The sequence below is a fragment of the Nicotiana sylvestris genome, chromosome 6 (genome assembly GCF_000393655.2).
Source record: "Nicotiana sylvestris chromosome 6, ASM39365v2, whole genome shotgun sequence".
NCBI lineage: Eukaryota > Viridiplantae > Streptophyta > Magnoliopsida > Solanales > Solanaceae > Nicotiana > Nicotiana sylvestris.
In genome coordinates this window covers 6,560,947-6,582,294 of record NC_091062.1, presented here as the reverse complement: position 1 = coordinate 6,582,294, position 21,348 = coordinate 6,560,947, and the positions used below count along the sequence as shown (strand labels likewise).

Sequence of the window (21,348 nt, the reverse complement as noted above, 5' to 3'; positions counted from 1 at the left end):
GGAGGTAGATCTCGGATAGACTTTATCTTTGTTGGATCTAACTCGATACCTCTCCTGCTTACTATGAAACCCAGAAGCTTGCCCGATGGGACTCCGAAGGCGCACTTAGCCGGATTCATCTTCAAGTCGTACTTTCTCAACCTCTCAAAAAATTTCCTCAAGTCTCGAACATGATCGTCCTGAGTCCTGGACTTGACTATCACGTCGTCTACATACACCTCTATCTCTTGATGCATCATATCATGAAAAATGGCAGTCATGGCTCTCATGTAAGTTGCCCCGGCATTCTTTAAACCGAACGGCATAACCCGATAACAGTAAGTACCCCAAGGTGTAGTGAAGGCGGTTTTCTCGGCATCTTCTTCATCCATCAACACCTGATGATATCCAGCGTAACAATCTACGAAAGACTGTATCTCATGTTTGGCACAGTTATCAACAAGGATGTGGATGTTGGGCAACGGGAAATTGTCTTTGGGACTTGCCCTATTCAAATCTCGATAATTCGCACACACCCGAGTTTTCTCATCTTTCTTCGGTACAGGAACTACATTAGCCAACCACGTAGTATACTGGACTACCCGAATTACTCTTGTTTTCAACTGCTTTGTGATTTCTTCGTTGATCTTATCACTGATATCAGTCTTGAACTTCCTCTGCTTCTGTTGAACTGGAGGACAATCAGGGTAAATTGGCAATTTATGCACCACTAGATCAACACCTAATCCTGGCATGTCATCGTATGACCAAGCAAACACATCTTTAAATTCAAAGAGGAGTTGAATTATTGCATCTCGCGTTTTCTCATCTGTGTGAATGCTTATTTTGGTTTCTCGGATTTCTTCAGGAGTTCGCAAATTAACTGGTTCAGTGTCATTCAAACTCGGCTTAGGTTTATTCTCAAAGTGTTCCAATTCTCGATTTATTTCCCTAAAAGCCTCTTCTTCGTCATATTTCGGTTCTTGGTTCATTATTTCACAATTAAACAGCTCGTTTGGATCTGGGCGTGAAGTCCGCAAGCATGTCATATTATTTAAAGCCGCATTATTATAACTGAAAGGAAAAGACAAAAGAAAAATAGCAAAAATCAGAAAGAATAAAGGAAAATGATGAAATACTGATTTTATTCCTTGGAATTGGGAAGATAACAAGGTTTATAATTCAGGAAGTTAAAACAGGAAACTAAAGAAAAACATCCGAGTTACACCCTGGGATAACTCGTGATGAAATACTACGTGGTTGGCTAATGTAGTTCCGGTACCGAAGAAAGATGGGAAGACTCGGGTGTGTGTGGATTATCGAGATTTGAATAAGGCAAGTCCCAAAGACAATTTCCCGTTGCCCAACATCCACATCCTTGTTGATAACTGTGCCAAATATGAGATACAGTCTTTCGTAGATTGTTACGCTGGATATCATCAGGTGTTGATGGATGAAGAAGATGCCGAGAAAATCGCCATCACTACACCTTGGGGTACTTACTGTTATCGGGTTATGCCATTCGGTTTAAAGAATGTCAGGGCAACTTACATGAGAGTCATGACTGCCATTTTCATGATATGATGCATCAAGAGATAGAGGTGTATGTAGACGACGTGATAGTCAAGTCCAAGACTCAGGACGATCATGTTCGAGACTTGAGGAAATTCTTTGAGAGGCTGAGAAAGTACGACCTGAAGCTGAATCCGGCTAAGTGCGCCTTCGGAGTCCCATCGGGCAAGCTTCTGGGTTTCATAGTAAGCAGGAGAGGTATCGAGTTAGGTCCAACAAAGATAAAGTCTATCCGAGATCTACCTCCTCCAAGAACGAAGAAAGACGTGATGAGTCTATTGGGCAGGTTAAACTATATCAATCGATTCATTGCCCAACTGACTAGCACATGTGAGCCCATATTCAAGCTATTAAGGAAGGATGCAGCAATCAAATGGACGGTTGAGTGTCAAGAGGCTTTTGACAAGATCAAAGGATATCTTTCGAATCCTCCAGTTTTGGTCCCGCCAGAGCCAAAGAGACCCTTGTTCTTGTATCTGACGGTCTTGGAAAATTCTTTCGGTTGTGTCCTCGGACAACATGACATAACTGGAAAGAAAGAGCAGGTGATCTATTACTTAAGCAAGAAGTTCACCAGCTATGAGGCCAAGTACACTTTGTTGGAAAGAACGTGTTGTGCTTTGACGTGGGTCGCTCAAAAATTGAGACATTATCTCCAAGCTCATAATACTTACCTCATAACCAGGTTGGATCCTTTGAAGTACATATTCCAGAAACCGATGCCTACTAGGAGATTGGCAAAGTGGCAAATCTTGCTTACTGAATTCGACATAGTCTATGTCACTCGCACGGCAATGAAAGCTCAGGCGCTAGCAGATCATTTGGCTGAGAACCCGATTGATGATGAGTACCAACCATTGAGTACTTATTTTCCAGATGAAGAGATAAACACCATAGGAGTAGTCTCGGAAGACGCTCATGCTTGGAAGATGTTCTTTGATGGGGTTGTAAATGCCAAAGGTGTAGGAATTGGGGCAATCTTGATCTCACCCACTGGTCAACACTATCCGGCCACAGCTAGGCTTCGTTTCTTTTGCACGAACAATACAGTTGAATATAAAGCCTGCATCATGGGCATGAATATGGCGATCGATCAAGATGTTGAAGATTTGTTGATTATGGGGGATTCTGATCTGATTATCCGACAAGCCCAGGGTGAATGGGAAACTCGAGATGTCAAGCTTATTCCTTACCGGCAGCACGTGGAGGATCTCAGCAAGCGATTCAAATCAATAGAGTTCAGGTATATCCCGCGGTGTCACAATGAACTAGCCGATGCACTTGCCACCTTAGCTTCAATGTTACCTTATCCAGGCAATGCCCACATCGATCCCTTGGAAATCCAAATCAGGGAAAGACACGGTTACTGTAATGTAATCGAGGCGGGACCAAATACCCAGCCATGGTACCATGATGTTAAGAGGTTCTTGAAAACACAAGAATATCCCGAACATGCTACTGGAGATCAAAAGAGAACCATTAGGCGACATGCGAGTGGATTCCTTTTGAGCGGCGAGGTATTGTATAAAAGAACCCCGGATCTCAACTTATTAAGATGTGTTGACACCGAAGAAGCAGGAAGAATCATGCATGAAGTACACGCAGGAGTGTGTGGACCCCACATGAATGGTTACGTTTTAGCAAAGAAAATCCTTCTAGCTAGTTATTACTGATGACCATGGAAAAGGACTGTTTTAGTTTCGTTCGAAAGTGTCATCAGTGTCAGGTGCACGGTGATTTGATTCATGCACCTCCCACAGAACTGCATCTCATGTCTGCACCTTGGCCATTTGTTGCTTGGGGCATCGATGTCATTGGGCCAATCGAGGCAAAAGCCTCAAATGGACACAGATTCATATTGGTCGCTATTGATTACTTCACAAAATGGGTTGAAGCTATCACTCTCAAATCGGTCACTAAGAAGGCCGTGGTGGATTTTGTACATTCAAATCTTATCTGTCGTTTCGGTATTCCTGCAACTATCATCACAAATAACGCGGCAAACCTGAATAGTCACTTGATGGAGGATGTATGCGAACAATTCAAAATAACGCATAGGAACTCCACTCCTTATAGGCCCAAGGCCAATGGCGCTGTTGAAGCAGCAAACAAAAACATCAAGAAGATTTTGAGGAAGACAATCCAGAGTTCCAGACAATGGCATGAACAGTTACCTTTTGCCTTGTTGGGATATCGCACTACAGTACGCACATCAGTAGGGGCAACCCCATACTTGTTGGTTTATGGGACCGAGGCTGTGATACCGGCAGAGGTAGAAATTCCTTTGCTCTGAACCATTGTTGAAGCAGAAATTGAAGATAACGAATGGGTTAAGACTCGATTGGAGCAGTTGACCTTAATTGATGAAAAGCGAATGGCTGCGGTCTGTCACGGGCAGTTGTACCAACAAAGAATGGCCCGTGCTTACAACAAGAAAGTGCGACCCAGGAATTTTGAAGTAGGTCAACTAGTGTTAAGGCGCATTCTTCCACATCACCAGGAAGCGAAAGGAAAATTTGCTCCTAATTGGAAAGGTCCGTACATCATCAGGAAGATATTATCAAGAGGAGCGTTATATCTGGGTGATATTGAAGGAAATGATCCTGAAACAGCTGTGAACGCGGATGCAGTCAAAAGGTACTATGTCTGAGTTTACTTCGGTGATGTGTTGGCACATTTGAGATGATGAAGGCTTTTATTCCCGCTACCCAAACACTATCAACTCTTTCTACAAACCTTTTGAGCCGGTTACATTTCTTTGGCTACCCTCTCTGGAATCCAAAAGCACCGTTGAAAAAAAAAATTAAAAAAAAAACAAATGATTTGCCTGAACTACGTCTGACTTGATTCCGAAAGGATACGTAGGCAGCCTCTCTATGGGGTTCAGTCACACCAAAATAAAAATCCAAATTCCCTCAAAAATGAAAATAGGGCAGATGTGGTAATGGTCCCGCGGTAACCCCGTTTTGAATGGTTCCAAAGTCGTAAGTCAATCCTAAGTCATTTTTTTTATGAGAGAAATAAAACGAGAGTCTTATTGGTGAAAACCCACACGGGCACCATAAGGCAAGGGTGAGTAGAGAAACTGGAAATGAGAGAGCTTGTTTAGTGAAAACTCGTAAAGAGTGCTATCAGGCGACGGTGAGAAAAGAAATGAGAGAGGTCGACTAGCGAAAACCCGCAAAGGGCGCTGTCGGCCGAAAAGATGATTTCACCACAGAAAGTTCTGGCAAGGTTCCCTGGTGGGGAAACATAGATCCGTTTTTGGTTCGTGAGGAAATGCAAGTTCGTGAGGTTCGGGCATCGAGTCCAAAAGGCATGTCATGTCAGTTTAAAGCCAGCATGCACCTCAGATAAGTCCTTCTTTTCCCCGAAAGGGACGCTTCTCTTTTAAATTCGTTTCTCCGCTCTTTGTTTACCTTTCCTTGAATCCCTTTCGTTTTAACCCAAAATTCCAAAATGTGTTAGAAAGAAAAGGTGGCAGGACCGGTTTCACAGAGCTCCGTCTAGCAAGAAATGAAGAAGATACCCAGCCTCAGTGGTGCGTCAGTCCAATCCCGACTGATCATGATGTTGATTACCTCCAAAGTAAAGGCATTAAAAAAAAAAACCAATGAGATCTGCCCCAGTAAAAATCCCCAGCAGAGTCGTCAGAACTGTCACACCTCCTTTTTGCGCACCTACGTCACGGGAGTCGCCAAAACCCCCAGCAGAGATTTGGATTTGGGTCACATAAATGCGCACCCGAATTTAAGAAATAAAGTATCACAACTACGTCACGGGAACCGTACCCGTAATCACAATGATTTATTAATTGCACCTAATCAACGAAACTTGATTAATAACATCTACCAATTCAACCAAATCTAACTTTTCATTAATTCATTAATCACTCTCACTATTCCAATGTACTAAATTAATAACGAGATGACAAAAGACAAAATACATTCACTGTACTATGGATAAAATGCTCACAGTGAATCAAGGAAACACAATTATGATTTAAAATAACCACTTAGCATGCTAGTTCAGAATGAAAAATGATAGGCATATATCCAAAGGTTTAACATGAGATTTAATCATAATCTTATATTCCAATAACTCAAAATTAAACCAGTTCATATTTTTTATATTCCAAATAAAAACAGCAATTCAAACATAGCAATTCATTTACTAAGAATAAATTAACACAAACAATAATGTCAATCACGAGAACATTTCATAAAGTCGTTCATTAGACGACAAATTTAGGAGATAAAATCGCAAGAAGAAAGGAAAAGAATTAGACCTTTCATCGATTCAAAATTACAACTTAGAATACTAACCGGAAATGACCGCAACGGAACAGAAACTCGGACAACAACCTCGACGTACCGGACCTCGACGAACAACGGCGACCTCAATGGAAACGGAAAACTCGAACCAAGATTGCCAACGACCTCGACGGGCTGTTGGTGGTGTGGTCGACGGGTGATTTGGGTGGACGACGAGGTTCGTGACTGGTCGACTGGGGAGATGGGCAGCAGCCGCAGCGATGGTCGTTTCACTGGTCGTTCATGGCTGCTGGACGGGTCGTTTTCTGGTTTGAGAAGAAAGAAGAAGGAGATACGTTGGGGAGGGGGTGTTCTGCCCGTGTATATCCGCGGTATATCGAGTGAATATCGAATGTATACTCTATCCACGTTTTTGGGAGGGGTGTTCTCTGGCGATGGATCTGGGCAGTGGTAGGGTGGTTTGAACAAGATGAAGAGAGGAGAAGGGGGGGTCTCCCGTGTGAGGCAGGTGGTTTTGGTTAAGGTTTTATAGTGGAGGATATTGAAGACCATGAAGAAGATGTCTTCAAGTGTGAGTTGTGTGTTGTGTTCATGTGCTAGCATGTGTTAGCATGTGCTAGCATGTGTTAGCATGTGTGTATCGGCTGAAAATGTTTTGGGCTAGGTCTGAAAATTAGGCCTAAAATGAGTCGTTTGAACCCAAATATTATTCTTTCCTCGCAACCAAGAATAAAAATACGACCTTATTTAATTAATCCTACGTAAGCAGAATAATTATTAAAACAGACTGATAATTAAAACAAAGATATATATATATTTTTTGTATTTTTAAAATTATACTAGTTTTAGTGTACGCGCGTTGCGCGTGTTCCCTATCTTAGTAAGCAATTTTTGGTAAGAAAATTAAATATATATTTTTAAATTATAAAATAAAGTGTAAGCTTCCGTAGTTAATTAAATACTAATCCTATATAACTAACTCAATAAAGAAAAAATTTTGTTCATAGAAGTTCTCAATCATTATCAATATATTCACTTTAAATTATGTTCTATTTTTTTAGTTTTATCAGTTCAATTTTACCAGTTATTATACTTCCTTTTTAGTTTCAGTAAAAACACATAGCCTTGAAGATTTAAAACTTTTTCTAAAAATATTATTCAAAAGCTATTCTTAAGTTCATGCGAGAAGATACAAACATGTTTAATTAGCACTTTTATTACGATTCTTTAAAAAAAAACATATAACATAAATTTAAAAATTAAATCTTATGTCTCAATTTATCTCCTTTCAAAGGTTTCAATATTACCTAAGTAGTAAGGTTTTAGTTGCTGAGATGAAAAAAATATCATAATTTACATAACTTTGTCGAAACGTGCGTAGCAAAGAAAGCATTACTAAAACATAAAAATCTAATAGGATGCACAAATACTATAAAACATTATTGAAATTTAATGCGTGTGCATGTACATATTAATTTAAACATTTTATTTTTAATATATAATCTATTTTAAAGTTCTAAATATTTATACTTCCTATATAGTTTAAATAAAAAAAGATTCAATAAGTAAAAATTTAATTGATTTTAAAGTCCGAAATATTAGAAAAATATTTAAATTATATTAGTATTCAATGTGAAATTTATTTTTAAAGAATAAAAAGTCAAACATCATTTTCTGTAGAGGTTTCGTGCTTTTATAATATAGATTAGCTTTTACGGTTTAGTATGATTAAAATATGCATCAAATAATTATTTTGGTTGCTTAATTGAATATGGATTAATTATATTATATGACTAAAATAAGAATATTTAAAGTGCACATTTAATTGTTCCATGTTAAAACAATTTTAATGTGGATGCTATTGTATTAAAAAACATTAACTTAATATGCGATTTCATGTCCTCATATTTCAATTAAATTAGAATTCAATTCAAAGCACCGTATAAATGTTCTCATCTATTTTCAATTAGTATAATATATATAAGGTAAAATATATATGTATTTTCTTCTTACCTAATTTAATAAGGAAAGATAAGTTTTAATTGATTTTAATATCCTAAATATTAGGAAAGCACTTGAGTTACAATTTTATCCATTGTGAAAGGTATTTTAGAAGGGTAAAAAAGGCGAACGACGTTTCGCTAAGGGTCTTCGTGCTTTTAATATAGTATAGATAAAAATAAAAATAAAGTACTATTTTTGTATTTTTCGAAATTTATGAGAAATAAATAAACTAAAATTTATATATCTTTTTTTTTGTAATTTTCATTTTTGTGACGAAAATAAAGTAAAAGAGTCAAAATAAGCTGAAATAGCTACATTAAGGCTAAATTAAATATTTACGTGCTAAAATGTGAAAATTTTGGGGAGGGACAAAAATCACATGTCAACACCCAGGACAAAAGAAACAGCAAATGGCACTAACCTGATAAATTTCACTCACAAACTCCAAGAGAGAGACAAAAGTTTGTGGCGCTGATTCAGTGGCATTTTGAAAATGTCCAATTCCATCCACAGTATAATCATGTGAAGTAGACAAGCGGTACGGACTAAGTGCCGACATAGCCTTCTCTTTTGCTTCTTTAACCTGTAATAAAAGAGAGTACAAATTGAAAGGAAATGAGGAAGACACCAATTTCTAACTTCGCACTTGGTAAATGGACAGCAAGCAAAGTATGATTCAGACTCCTTTAACTGCACATCACGCCTTAAAAAGAAAAAAAGTACATAATTGGGAGGAAATAACAAACATAACTTCTTTTTTAGAGGCAATTTCAACCATCTATCCTCAAAAGAAATTAGAATCACTGCAGAAAAGAAATTAAACAAACCTTGTCCTTGGCCAGTGGATGAGACAAAAGGCAAGTTATCATCTTGTGCAAATAAGCATTGTACATGTAGATCATATCCTCATCGTCATTCTGCCGATGAAAATAGAAAATAAACTTGAGATAATTACAAAATGGAAGGACTACACAGATAAAAATTTGGTCAACCAACTAGCATAATCTGCTACCAGTAACATCTATTTGTTATACAACTCAAAATTATATGCTGCCATCTATACATGACAAGCTACAGGAATAAAATATCTTATGGCTAGGTGAATGATCACAAGGCATTGAGACAGTGAACAAAAAAGAAATAACAACATAAATTACCTAAGAAGTGGCAATAGGCTAGCAACTAATAATCAGTACATTATGCGGAAACCGCGAAGCATTAAAGTGATGAGGTTTTTTGCCAGTTTATTTTTCTTTTGATAAAGTAATAAATTTTATTAATGAAGGGGGAAAAAGCTTGTATAAAAGTAGCATACCAAAAAGTAGAAAACCTAAGAAAAATATGTGGTTTTCTATGAACGAGAGCCAATCTTCTATACTATAAGAACCCCGTGAGTGCACCAAAAGAAATAAGGAATGAGGCAACTTGAAGGGTACAAAATCATTCAAAAGAAATAAGGAATAAGAGGCTATACTTGAAGGGTACAAAATCATTCTCTACTCCTTCTAAACTCTTCTATTGCACTCATACGGCCCATATAAGTGCTAGTGATGCAACATCCACACCATGGGTCTTCTCTTACGTCTTCTAAAAGTCCAGCTAAACATCACTCTTTAACAGTTAGCATCACCCACTAAATTCCAAACCATCCTAGTGTTTTGTAGCTATGTTGCCCGGATCCTCAAAAAAACCGCCACATTTGTGTCACATCCTCCAAAAAATGCAAAGCCTTTGAATGACCGGACACACACCCGGTGAAATCTTTGAAGGATCTGAGCACAAAGTTTCCGACCACAAGTGAGATGCTACCCAACAATGTAAAAGAAGATGGTCCACTTCTTCACCCGAGCTATTACACATAAAAACCATCGGACATATGTAAAACACATTTTGCTATTGTAGACACACATTCCAAAATACCATTTCCCAAGTCTGACACATTCCTATTAAATCCCAAAGTTGTTTCCTAAAAGCATTAAATTCCTATATTGGGTATATGCTGGTTGGCCTTTAGTGGGCGTTTGGACATAAGAATTATAGAATTTCGAAAAAAAGTTGAAAAAAAAGCCAAGTGAAAATGGCATTTGAAAATTAGAATCGTGTTTGGACATGAATATAATTTTGGGCTGTTCATGGCCAAATACTGATTTCGAAAAAAAAAGTGAAAAAGAATTCAAAAAAATGAATCTTTTTTTATGGCCAAACGGGCCCTTAGTTTCAGGAGAACTAGTGGACAATTATATAACATTTCTAAACACAAACCCCATACTCATTTAAAGAAGATTAATAGTTTCGAACTTCTCGAAAAAAGGAAAACTGAAAAAAGAAGGAAATTAAATTTAAGAATTAAAAGACACCAGTTAGACATACCACACCCCACAAGGCCATGGAAGCCATTTTCCTTGGGGCACTCAAGGTGTAAGTCTCCAAAAGTGACAACTTTCCATAGCAATGACCGCAAATTTAATGCCCAAATGAGAAACATATTATCAAAAAGAGCCCTAAGAACTTGCGGTCTTAAACATACCATGACATTTCTATGGCTATAAAAGCATGTCATTAAGGAAAAATGAGAAGTTTAAAGTTAAAATATTTCAAAATATAGGAATGTATCATTCTTTTTTTTAACAAATTAAAAAGGAAAGAGGTCATATATAAAGGAACAATGGAGTAATATTTTCCCGACAATACCTAAAATATTTTGTATCTAGCAGTAGAATAAATTACTTAAACCACTTGAAGAGTGAATTACTAGTTACAATAATATACATAGTTCAAGACTCCCATATACGGAGCACTTCTTATACATTGTTATTCAACCAATTCAATGAGCACTCTCTTCCTCCCTATATCTTCACATGACCAATTACAAAGTCATTCTTAACCTATTAAAATATCTTGAGGCTTTGAGCCAATAGGAAGTTACTCATTATGCGCCCAAATAAAATTTTAGGACATAAGTAAATCTAATGCCCTACTCCATTTCAAACTATTCACAGCTCTTTCGTTAATACTGGGATTCTTCAATTATTAGCCCTATGTTTCCTCCACATTCCATCTATGTTTTTCCTTTTGCCGTTTTCCCTACTTTTGAAAATATATGGTTACTTAAAAACAAGATAATTATAACCCAAAGGGAGCGCGAAAGAAGACTTTCATGTTGCCTTAAATCATAAAAATGTTGTGCTGGTTCATACATCTCCAAAAGTGTCTGTGTATCATTCTTGAAAAACAAAGAAATAAATAAATAAATACTTGGGAACGAATTGGCAGCACTAGAAATTAAGGAAAAATCAGCTGATCATGTTTTTATCTTGCTTTTTCTCCCCTTATCGCTCTGAATGCCAGTTCATAGTGCAACAGCAACAACAATTAAGCCTAAACCGCAAACATTCTTTTGAGGCTGGTAACAGAGCCTAGATCGCAAACTAAGTTGGGGTCGGCTATAGAATCTTCAATATCCATTCTGCACCGTTTGAACATACCATTCCAATGTGTCTTACACTCACAAGCACTACAGCTAATTCCGAAGCAGTACCTCATACAGGAGAAATGATCAAAACATTATTCCATTTGTCCAAGCATTCAGTTTGGATCTCTTCCTTTCCCATCGAAATCATTCTCCTGGACCAGAAACAGCCAGGAGTGATCACCAGAACTTTATCCCATCCTCATCGTTCAATTTCCCCAGCACCTCTAAATCCTTGGCCAGCAAATTCACTATCTTTGCTTGGTCAGAAACACTCAGGACAACAACGCTAACTGTTGCTACCGAGAGACTCCCAAAGCCACAAGAAATAGACTACATTACGTACACATTAATATAATCAAATTTTCTTGTGCGCTGCAAACCATCAACTACTCTTACCATTACTAAGTTGCTATAGCTTAAACGTTTTCCTTCACTCCTCAACCATAACCTAATCCCAAAGTAGCAGATTCAGATTTGTCCTACATTTATTATAGCAAAATTGCATATTTGTCTTAGAACAAAATAAACAACAGGGGAATGCCATTACCCATGCCAATGAGAATAATGATAATTCTTAATAAAGAATCAGACTGACTCTAATTACAAACTACATACTATGGTTGATCAATGAGAAAAACTTAGTCATCAATGGCGGGCAAGAACTCGTCAACAAGATAATATGACAAGTAAATCAAATGTCATGATCAGAGCCAAAACAATGGGTGGTAAGGAGAATGGCTAAGAAAAACAATCAGCAGTTCCTTAATCAGATACAAGAAGACAATTTTCACCTGATAGGCAGGAGTTAGGAGGATCTTATTCAGCCAGGACTGGAAGACATTGTTGGAGAATATAACTTCCAAGCATGAATAGATGTTCCTTATATCATTATTTGATGAAGCATTTGCTGCTGTGTCTTTTGCATCAAGCCCGTCATGTATTAACATTAGATGTACAACCCACGAACTCCTTAAGCAATCAACATAGCCCTCAACAACAGGATCATTCCCGGCGACCATTACCTAGAAGAAAAGTGATAGAGGGTTTTGAAAATGACACAATGTTGGTGTCAAACATTTAAAGTGTTTGTCTGCTTACAGATTCCTGGAATTCATGCCTAAAGGAAGCATCACGAGACAAGACAGGTGTTTTATCAGGTACTGCACTCAACGCATCTGATATGAGGGCCACCACAAGAGAGAAGAGAAGACTATATGTTATCTGCAGTTTTTTCAAAGCAGGATCAGATACAAGTATAGAGCAAAATACTGAAGAATAAGAAAAAGGATAGCTGGAGATTACATGCATGCAGACAAGATAGAAATACTTCCTTTCTGTCCTCTATACAGCATTTGAAAAAGAAACAGAGAATGAAAAGAAAATCTAAAGCTGGATAATCATAGAGCCAAAAACCACAGAATCAGAAGATTCGGAACCTCTAAACGGCACAAAAGATGAGATGGCATATAGAAACAGGCTGAACTTTAAAATCCAATTCTGGCGAAAATGAAATATGATCTTCACGTAGTTTGATATCTATCAAGAGGGTTCCTTTAAAATATATGTATATATATATATTGTACATACATATATCAAGAGGGTTAACAAATAAAGTTAATAATAAATGACAAGTGAGCATAAAGTGGCACTTGGAGAAGCTACATGGTTCTTATGTGAAAAGATACAGCTAAAAAAGGACCATCAATTAAATGCATAAGATCTAATGCTTAATTTCCCAGCTCAACCATCTACAATATTACTCTTTTCAATTTCATAACCAATTATTCATCATTAAGCTTGAGAGAACCATGGCCAGAAGCTGCGAAAACCTGATGCCTTAAAGTGTCAGTGCCACCACTAAGCCCTGCTGCACTGTCCTTTAGAGCAGAAAAGACATCCTTCACATCTTTAGGGCCTACAAAAAGAAATAGATAGTTACTTTTCAGTGGTAAAAGAGAAAATTACAGAATAACTATATTGCTGTTAAAGGAGATAAACAAGGTGTGGAGCTGTCCACGCATATACCCTTTTTCCTGACTACATTGAAAACAGAAACACTGGCTAAGGAACATTGCTTCATTTTCTGCTGTTCAAAGCAACATTGGAAGCTTCAGTATAAGTACATCCATTCAGGGGGACAAAGTCATACAACAAAGCATAATGGGGAGAACCACTACATTTCTTTTTTTATAACGGCAGAGTTCAGACCAGTACCTTCTACCTCCTACCAGCACTGGTACCAGGTAATTCTGCCCACCGAGGCTTGGGCAGTTGGTAAGGCGAAAACCACGACATTAATTTAAAAATAGAATGAATCCAGTCTCTTCTATTCCAATGCAAAAGCATATTGAGGATGTTCTCACTTCAATTTTGGAGTCATATGCAGAAAAATAAGGCCAGACAAGAAGCACATATAGCAGATAAGGAATGGTTGAACTCCAACATAAATAACTTCAAAAATATTTAACTAACATTTATTAGCATACAGCTTATTACTTCAGAAACATATGGCTGATATTATGACCATGGGGTCTTCTATAACGATGTGACTAAACTAGGTTAGCTAAGTGTTCATAGTATAAAACATCAGGCCTCTCGAACATGAAAACTCATTTTGGTTATGCACAAACAAGTTGTAATCAGCCATGAAGAATTAAAAGAAAAATATATGAATGATTAACCCTCCAAATGGTCCAATATAAGATTTACCCTGAAATCATCTAAGGCACAAACATCATTACCCGAAACCATGCAAAAGCCCAAATAGAATGAAGAAAGGATAAGCCCTCATTATAATGCAGCTCCATTTTGCCATTTGATGATGCACGAAAACGATAGAAGCCTAGAAACAGAAAGGCATAGCAAAACAGTCTTAAGCACAAACAGGGAGCTAAAAGAGCAACTCCTAATCAAAAAAATACCCTTGCTTAACTATATCCTTTCTGGAGTGCACATAAACTGCAAATCAAAATGTAGCCACTCATTTACTAACCCGTGCAATCAAAAATAAAAATAACAAGCTACTATATGCATGTCCTAATAAAAAATATCTTCTATGATTTTTGGAGTGAACAAAGAAAGAGAAGATCAAAACATAACCATTCATAACGTACTTGCACGGACAACCAAAACAGAAAGGACAAGGCAATGAGCCAGAATGAGCCTTTCCCTGGAAACAACAGCCCTCCTTTCCACCAATGCTCCTCTTGAATCAAGAATATAGCGTTCACAGTTAGGCCCCCCTAAACCGGCTGGTTCCTCGCGATTGAGTTCCTACAAGTATACTCAAGATATAATATCAAGAAACCATCAGCATATATTCATTCACCTCACTTCTGTCAAAATGAACAGCGAATTATCATCTCATGTTTCACATGATCACTTGCACTTAAGGAACATTCTCAGTTTTTTTTTTTAATTGATAAAGTAAAGTATTGAGTCAGTTTAATAGGGAACAGGACACTGGAAAATACTTTCCAGCAAAAACATGACTTTTTCACACTTTAAACCAATAGTGGAAAACTCAAACAATGATTGAGTTGAAGGAAAACATACACAAATAAGACACTCATCGGGAAAGAAAAATCTCTATCTAAGCTCTGAAGATTCTCAAAAAATGAAAAGATGTAACTCAAAGGGATAGACATGAAAGACAAATTAAGTTAATATAACAACCTTTATGAGAGAAATCAACCGCTTTCTAACTCCAGCATTAATGAGATCGTCCAAAAATCTCTGAACATCAGCCACAAGATCAGGTTCAAGTCCTTGGTCAAGGACAACAGCCTGCAAAATCACTTTAGTCATATCTAACAAGCAGATAAAAAGAGATAAATCTTCATTCCTTGAAACTGAGAATGAGGTATACCCTCAACAGTGTGTAAAGTGCTGTTATAAGATCTCTTCTCTCTGTATACCACAGTCCAGCTGCAAGGCGGAATATCTCTAATGGCTCACGTCCCAATAATCCCCACTGCATGCATCAACAATTGGAAAGTGATGGCGAAAATTGGTCAAAAAAAAGTAACATAAGAAAAATTTTGTGCCGAAAGGAACTTAGGAGGTGGTCGTTGAAAACCCAATTCAACTCCTAAAACCAGATGTATTTAAGTCAGAGAGATGTCTAGAGAGAGAGAAACCTCATTCATTGACATGTTCAGATTATTGAGCGGTCCACATTATGGTTTAAAACGTCATACATAGACATACATGGCTCAGTGAACAGAATCTCTAAACAGTTCAAACTATTGATGGGGTTGTGATACATCAAAGCAAGCATTGAAGAAGGGTAAATCCAGCGGAACCAGAACAGAACACCTGATCTTTATGAATATCATGTGACACGGAACTTCAACTCTTTTGGCAGATTCTTAAGGGTGGAAGCTCCGTAATGGTAGGAAAGAGCGTCTAGATCATTCCAAATCTAAGATGCAACACTGGGTGGACTAATTTGAGAGTACGATTGAGAAATGTGTAGAAAGAGGGAGTTGCTTGTAATGCATTGTTTCTAAAAATAATGTCCAACCTCGATGATGTTCCAATAGCTAGAAGATCAAAGTTCATACATGCAAGGGAGAGGAAGAATTTGACTTTTTTTTTATAATGGTAACATGTATATTAATAACTAAAACAGCACTAGGGCAGTGCCAAGCCATATTTACAAGGAAAACAAAAACCAGATATGTCAACCTAAGATTACAGTGCACCTATCAGGTCTACTAAAGATTCTGCCTCCTCTACACAGCTTTTTTTACACCAGAAATAAAACAAAAGTAAATACTTCATCTAGATGTTCTGCAAAGAATTGCTTCTATCTTCAAAAGTTCTTAAATTTCTCTCCTTTCAGACTGTCCACCATATGCAAGCAGGAACCAATCGCCACCATTTCTTCTGTCTCACTATACGCCCATTGTAATTCCAACACTTCAACAGATCACAAGTGTTTGCTGGCACTTGACGAAATCTCAAGGAAGTCAACAGTGATCTCCTAAAAAATCTCTTGTTTAGTCGTTATGGTGAAATCTCATTGGAGGTAGCCAGCAAGGACGAAATAGAAAGATGAGTTAAAGCTAAGTGGGGACTCTCGGCCAGCATCAAGCTGAGAGACATGAATGAGATATATCTCAATTTTTCGTTCCCATCCAGATCAAAGGAAAAGGGAGAATGATGGAAATTCTCTGTTATAGACTGGTGGTCTCGAATTGCCAGTTGCATCAAGTCAATCAACAACCTAGAGCTGTGAAAAAGAGACTAATAAGACTTCAGCTACACCTTTGGTCAAACCAACTGTTTAAAAGGTGAGAGAACTTGAGGCTTCCTCAAAACAAAGATACAAGGAGGTATAAAAATCAATCCCAGGTGCAACTGCTGGTGGTAACTAGAAAGAAACTATCGAGTCGATGATCACAATGCACGAGGGTCAGTGATACTACATTATTCCAATAAAGATAGACACTAGAGGCGGCAAAAACAATTGTTCAGAAAGGATAGCAAGGCCAATTTTCCAATACCGGAGAGGAATAAACGAGGAGAACACTGAAAATTTCCACTAAGGAGGCATAAACAGAGTCCAACATCAAAATTACAATACAAAAGAGTTATTGAAGCATAAACTGACCTCAAATTTCAGATTTAGACAATTGAGTTGGTGCGGAGGTACCGACTTAGGCAACAAGTAAGAGGCTAAGAAGTGAGAAAAGGATCGGCCAAAGTTAAAGAGGCCCAATGCTGATCGTCAAACCGGGAAGGACAATCAAGTTAAGACCTCAAACGAACAGCTCCACTGCTTCAGCCCAACGGATTCTAACAACGTAAAGAAGACTTAACACAATGAGGACACAAGCACCAATCACGTTCAGCCTTGATTCATTTTGGGTTCATTAAACACATTAGCGATGGGATATGAAGCAATGGAGAGTACCTTTCAAATTGAATGGTGGAGAGATAAAGTAAAAAAGAACACTCTTCAGATCAAAAACCTTGCTAGAGGATGGATTTGTTGCAAGGATGAGGGATTATGGTTTACCAATCAAATAACAAAGAATACACAACAGGTTATGCGAAAAGAAAAAAGGGGAAACTCTCATTGAAATTGTCCACGAGCATACAAGAAAGCTATTCTTTTTAACTTTAAAAAAATTCAAAGTTTTGAAATCTGGTTATTATAACATAACCTTTAAAAATATTTACACAATATTGTCAATGCTCTTCTAGACTGTCATTATGGCCCCTCAAACTAGACTGTCAATAGGCTCTCTACATTTTGGATATCACTTGTATACACGGCTCTAATCTTATAACATCAATATATACCTTATCAAAGATGCCTAAATTGTACAATTGCTGAGGAATAATCAACGAGAAGAAAATCAAAGTTGCAGTTTTCCCGTTGGATAGTCGCTGATAATCGCGCAAGAAAAGAAAGTGCTTCTTTTTTTTATAAGGAAGAAAAGAAAGTGCTTCTTAAAGTAAAAACAGAAACGAATCTCTCAATTACCAAAAATTCAACAGTATGCGGACGCAAAACTTCATGAAATCATTAAGTTTGAATTCGTGCTAAAGTAGCTTCATAAGTATTTAAAGGAATGCCAGAAAAAGTTGATGAATAGGTCGCTGGAATAGTGGTCATTGCTGCTAAAACGGCTACCACAAAGAGGTGCACCGCCGCCGAGAAACGGTCACATGGGCGCAGTGTTGCCGGAACGGTCACAGAAAAGTACAATAGCATCACATTGAAAAGAAAAAAATTTGCCCATGATATATTGGACGGATGAAGCATACAACTTAAATACTAAATTCGATGCTGCAGGTTTAGCTTATAGACTTCTGTTAAGTTCTTTTATCATCAAACTTCTTACAATGAATTCCATCACTTAGCAAACTTGAACCCTATCAATTGTACATTACTTGTCGCAATGAGCAAAATAATTACCAAAAAAATTTCAAAATACACCAAGACAAACAAGTAAAGAGAATGACATACCTCTTGGTTGGCAGAAACAAGCAACCGAACAGAGTCTATTTCATTAAGATGTAGATCATCACTCAACTTCAGGGCCTAAAAGTAACATAGGATGAGACTATGCAAATGGTTTGCTAAACCAGAACAAATGTCAAAAGAGAAAATTTTCAAAATATGCACACAGAGATATAGAATGAACCCTCTTCAGCAACAAAGCAGTTATAATATGTTTAAAACTCCACCACTATCGATAAATATACACACAGTTTAATCCAGACAAAAATAGAAACAGTGATTGGTAAGACAAATACACTTCTTACATTTTTCTCTAACCATAAAGCAAGAAGTGACCACAATAATTTATTTAGTTCACTCTAAGTAATCTCTGTCTTCCTCTTCCTCTTCCTCCAACCTCTTACTCTCATATTTCTCCTATCCCTATCTCCAATAAGTGCATCAGTAGATCTTGCTTGAATTCATCTCATACCTAAATAGACTAGACTTGACATTAGGGATTGCAATAGGTCAGGACACGGTCCGGCAAGGCCAGTGAAGACTTCTTCTTTTTCTATGAAAAGGTAAGATTTCATTTTAAAAAGTACCAACAAGGTACTGAGAACTTACATCAGAAAAGAGGGCATCCTTCTATAGATTGAAGGAATGCAGAAGGTCTACCAAAGAGTCAAAATCAGATACAATACTCTCCTATCCCATAAACAGAGACTTCTTAAACATCAATATGACAAGTGAAATGCTATCCATCCTGCCATTAAAGCACCTCTTATTTCTCTCCAGCCAGATATTCCAGATTATGCAAGCAGGAACAGCATCCTAGAACTATCTGCCTTTGGAGAAGGACTGTCTATACCATCTGCACAAACAAGTGTAAACTCCCTGGCATAGCCCATTGAACTCAAAAACGTGTCTAGGCACATTGGTGGGCCTCTCTTCTGCAAATTGTCTCGAGTTAAACAAGCTTCGTGAATGGCAATCCAAGTGAAAGAGCAGTTCTTGGGGGTGGAATGGCCTTAAAGATTATCCTCCATGGCCAGTTACCTTGAGAACATCACTATGTTCTTCAGAAAATATTTATAGCAGGCATTAACAGTAAACTTAGCATAAAAAGTTTTGGCTGTCCTGTTCTATGTTCCAAATGATAATGATGATTTGAAAGTAATGATAGAAGAATCCTTTAAGAAAGATCATGAATTAAACTACACAGGACACAAGGAGAATACAACACGGGATGCAACTCACAATTTGAACATCCTGATCATCCAGTGAGATTGGCCCAGAATCCGGAAGCCTCACTTCTTTGGACTGGACTTGAACTCGGTCCGAGGTTTTGGGGGGCTACATATTAAGAAGAAGAAATGTGAACTTGGTCACTGAACTCTAGACAAAGCTATAAAACTTCAATAATTAAACACAAACAAACTCAGAAAACTGAATTACAATATCCCTGGCAATTATACAGATTACCAAGTACTTAGGAAAATGGAAATGAACTTCTTCACATGTTGAGAAACTACCAATTTTCGCAAACCATGTCATATCCATCCATAACAATCGTGATTTCAATAAATCTATGCACACCAAAATCCACATGCTTAATACTTAACACAGTCATTCTTTCACAATAATTCTTCCATATTACTGTCAAGTGATAAAAAATATTCAAACAAACAGGTCACTTATCAGGTAATTACAGGTAAATCTGTTCATAAGCACTAATTGGGTAATCTGGTAAAACTGGAAACTAACTTGTTGTCACAAATAAAAGCCATTGACAGTGTAAAAAGAATCTGTACATTTACAGTGTGAAGATTAAGTTCAATAGCTACATTAACATACCAAACAAGAGTTTAAGTTCTATGCACCAACAGTCTAGATAATATTGACACGGTCATGTCATTTTTTAGGTAATCACGAGTAAATTAATATGATAAGCATCAATTAACAGTAAATAAGGTAACTAACTAGCTATCACAGGTTAAAATTAACTGGTAGTGTAGAAAATATTTGCACAATCAGTTCATTTTTAAGGGAATTACAAGTAAACTTATATGATAAGTATCAATTGGCAACCTACTAAGTATGATAATTAACTTGCTATTACATGTTAAAGTTCAATGATAGTGAATATTTAAACAATCATGTCATTTTTAAGGTAAATACTGACTAAATTCATATGATAAACATCAATTGATAACATGATAAATACGGTAACTAACTTGCTATCACAACTTAAAATTAACTGATAATGTTAAAAAAAATGTATATAAAACTAAAATCGACCAAATAAAGTATAGAAGTTTACCGGATAGGAAAGGAGGTTTTGGAGAGTGGGAAGCGAGTGCCGAATGGCGTGAAGCAGCTCAATCCGCTGCGATGGCGTAGGAGAGGTGGGTCCCAATAAGGTAGATTCGATTAATGATAGCAAATTCTTTGCAGACACCATTGTTTCTCCGTTAATCTCAACTTTTCAGCTTTGTTCGCCGGAACTACAAAAGATAAACCCTAGTTTTAGTGCTCCTCTCGCTGGTGCAGCGAAATGGGAGGAAGAAGAAGGCGGGAATACCCTAGTTTTAGGGTTTTTGTATGGAAGAAGTAAAGGCACCAGCTTTTTTTCTTTTGGGAAATTACAGTCTCCGGTTCAACGGTCTTATTTTTATACCTTGAGACTTTAGTCTTTTCTATATTCGTAGACTGTAGTTCTACTTCCATTTTTAAATGGTTTGTTTGATATTATAGAGTTAAAATGTTAATTTAACTTATATAATAGCATAGTATTAGTTTTGATCGGAAAATCATTGCTTAATTTTGATACAATTGAATAAATTATAATTTTTGATAAGTTATGAAAATTTTATGGACTTTCTTTCGTTGTGGCAAAGGAATCTTTTATGGACAACGACGCATAAGTTAAAACTCGACGGATATGCTTAATTCCACACATCACGAGTTGCATTTTTTACCCCTCGCGGTCTTATTTTTATACCTTGGGACTTTAGTCTTTTCTATATTTGTAGTTCTAGTTCTATTTTTAAACGGCCTGTTTGATATCATAGAAGTTAAAATGTTAA

At 37.2% G+C, this 21,348-nt stretch overlaps 1 protein-coding gene across 1 annotated transcript in view; it reads right to left on the bottom strand.

Annotated features, from left to right (window-relative positions):
- Positions 1-20,911, bottom strand: part of LOC104222422 (nuclear pore complex protein NUP205) — a 49,541-nt gene extending 28,630 nt beyond the window's left edge. The window contains exons 1-11 of the mRNA XM_070147697.1: positions 20,583-20,911; positions 19,520-19,615; positions 18,284-18,358; positions 15,170-15,274; positions 14,977-15,087; positions 14,415-14,574; positions 13,131-13,216; positions 12,400-12,522; positions 12,093-12,323; positions 8,657-8,746; positions 8,251-8,412 (exon numbers count right to left, since the gene is read on the bottom strand). Coding sequence (XP_070003798.1) covers positions 8,251-8,412; positions 8,657-8,746; positions 12,093-12,323; positions 12,400-12,522; positions 13,131-13,216; positions 14,415-14,574; positions 14,977-15,087; positions 15,170-15,274; positions 18,284-18,358; positions 19,520-19,615; positions 20,583-20,723 — 1,380 coding nt within the window. The 5' untranslated portion in view covers positions 20,724-20,911. The remainder of the gene's footprint in view (positions 1-8,250; positions 8,413-8,656; positions 8,747-12,092; positions 12,324-12,399; positions 12,523-13,130; positions 13,217-14,414; positions 14,575-14,976; positions 15,088-15,169; positions 15,275-18,283; positions 18,359-19,519; positions 19,616-20,582) is intronic.
- Positions 20,912-21,348: the final 437 nt, after the last annotated feature.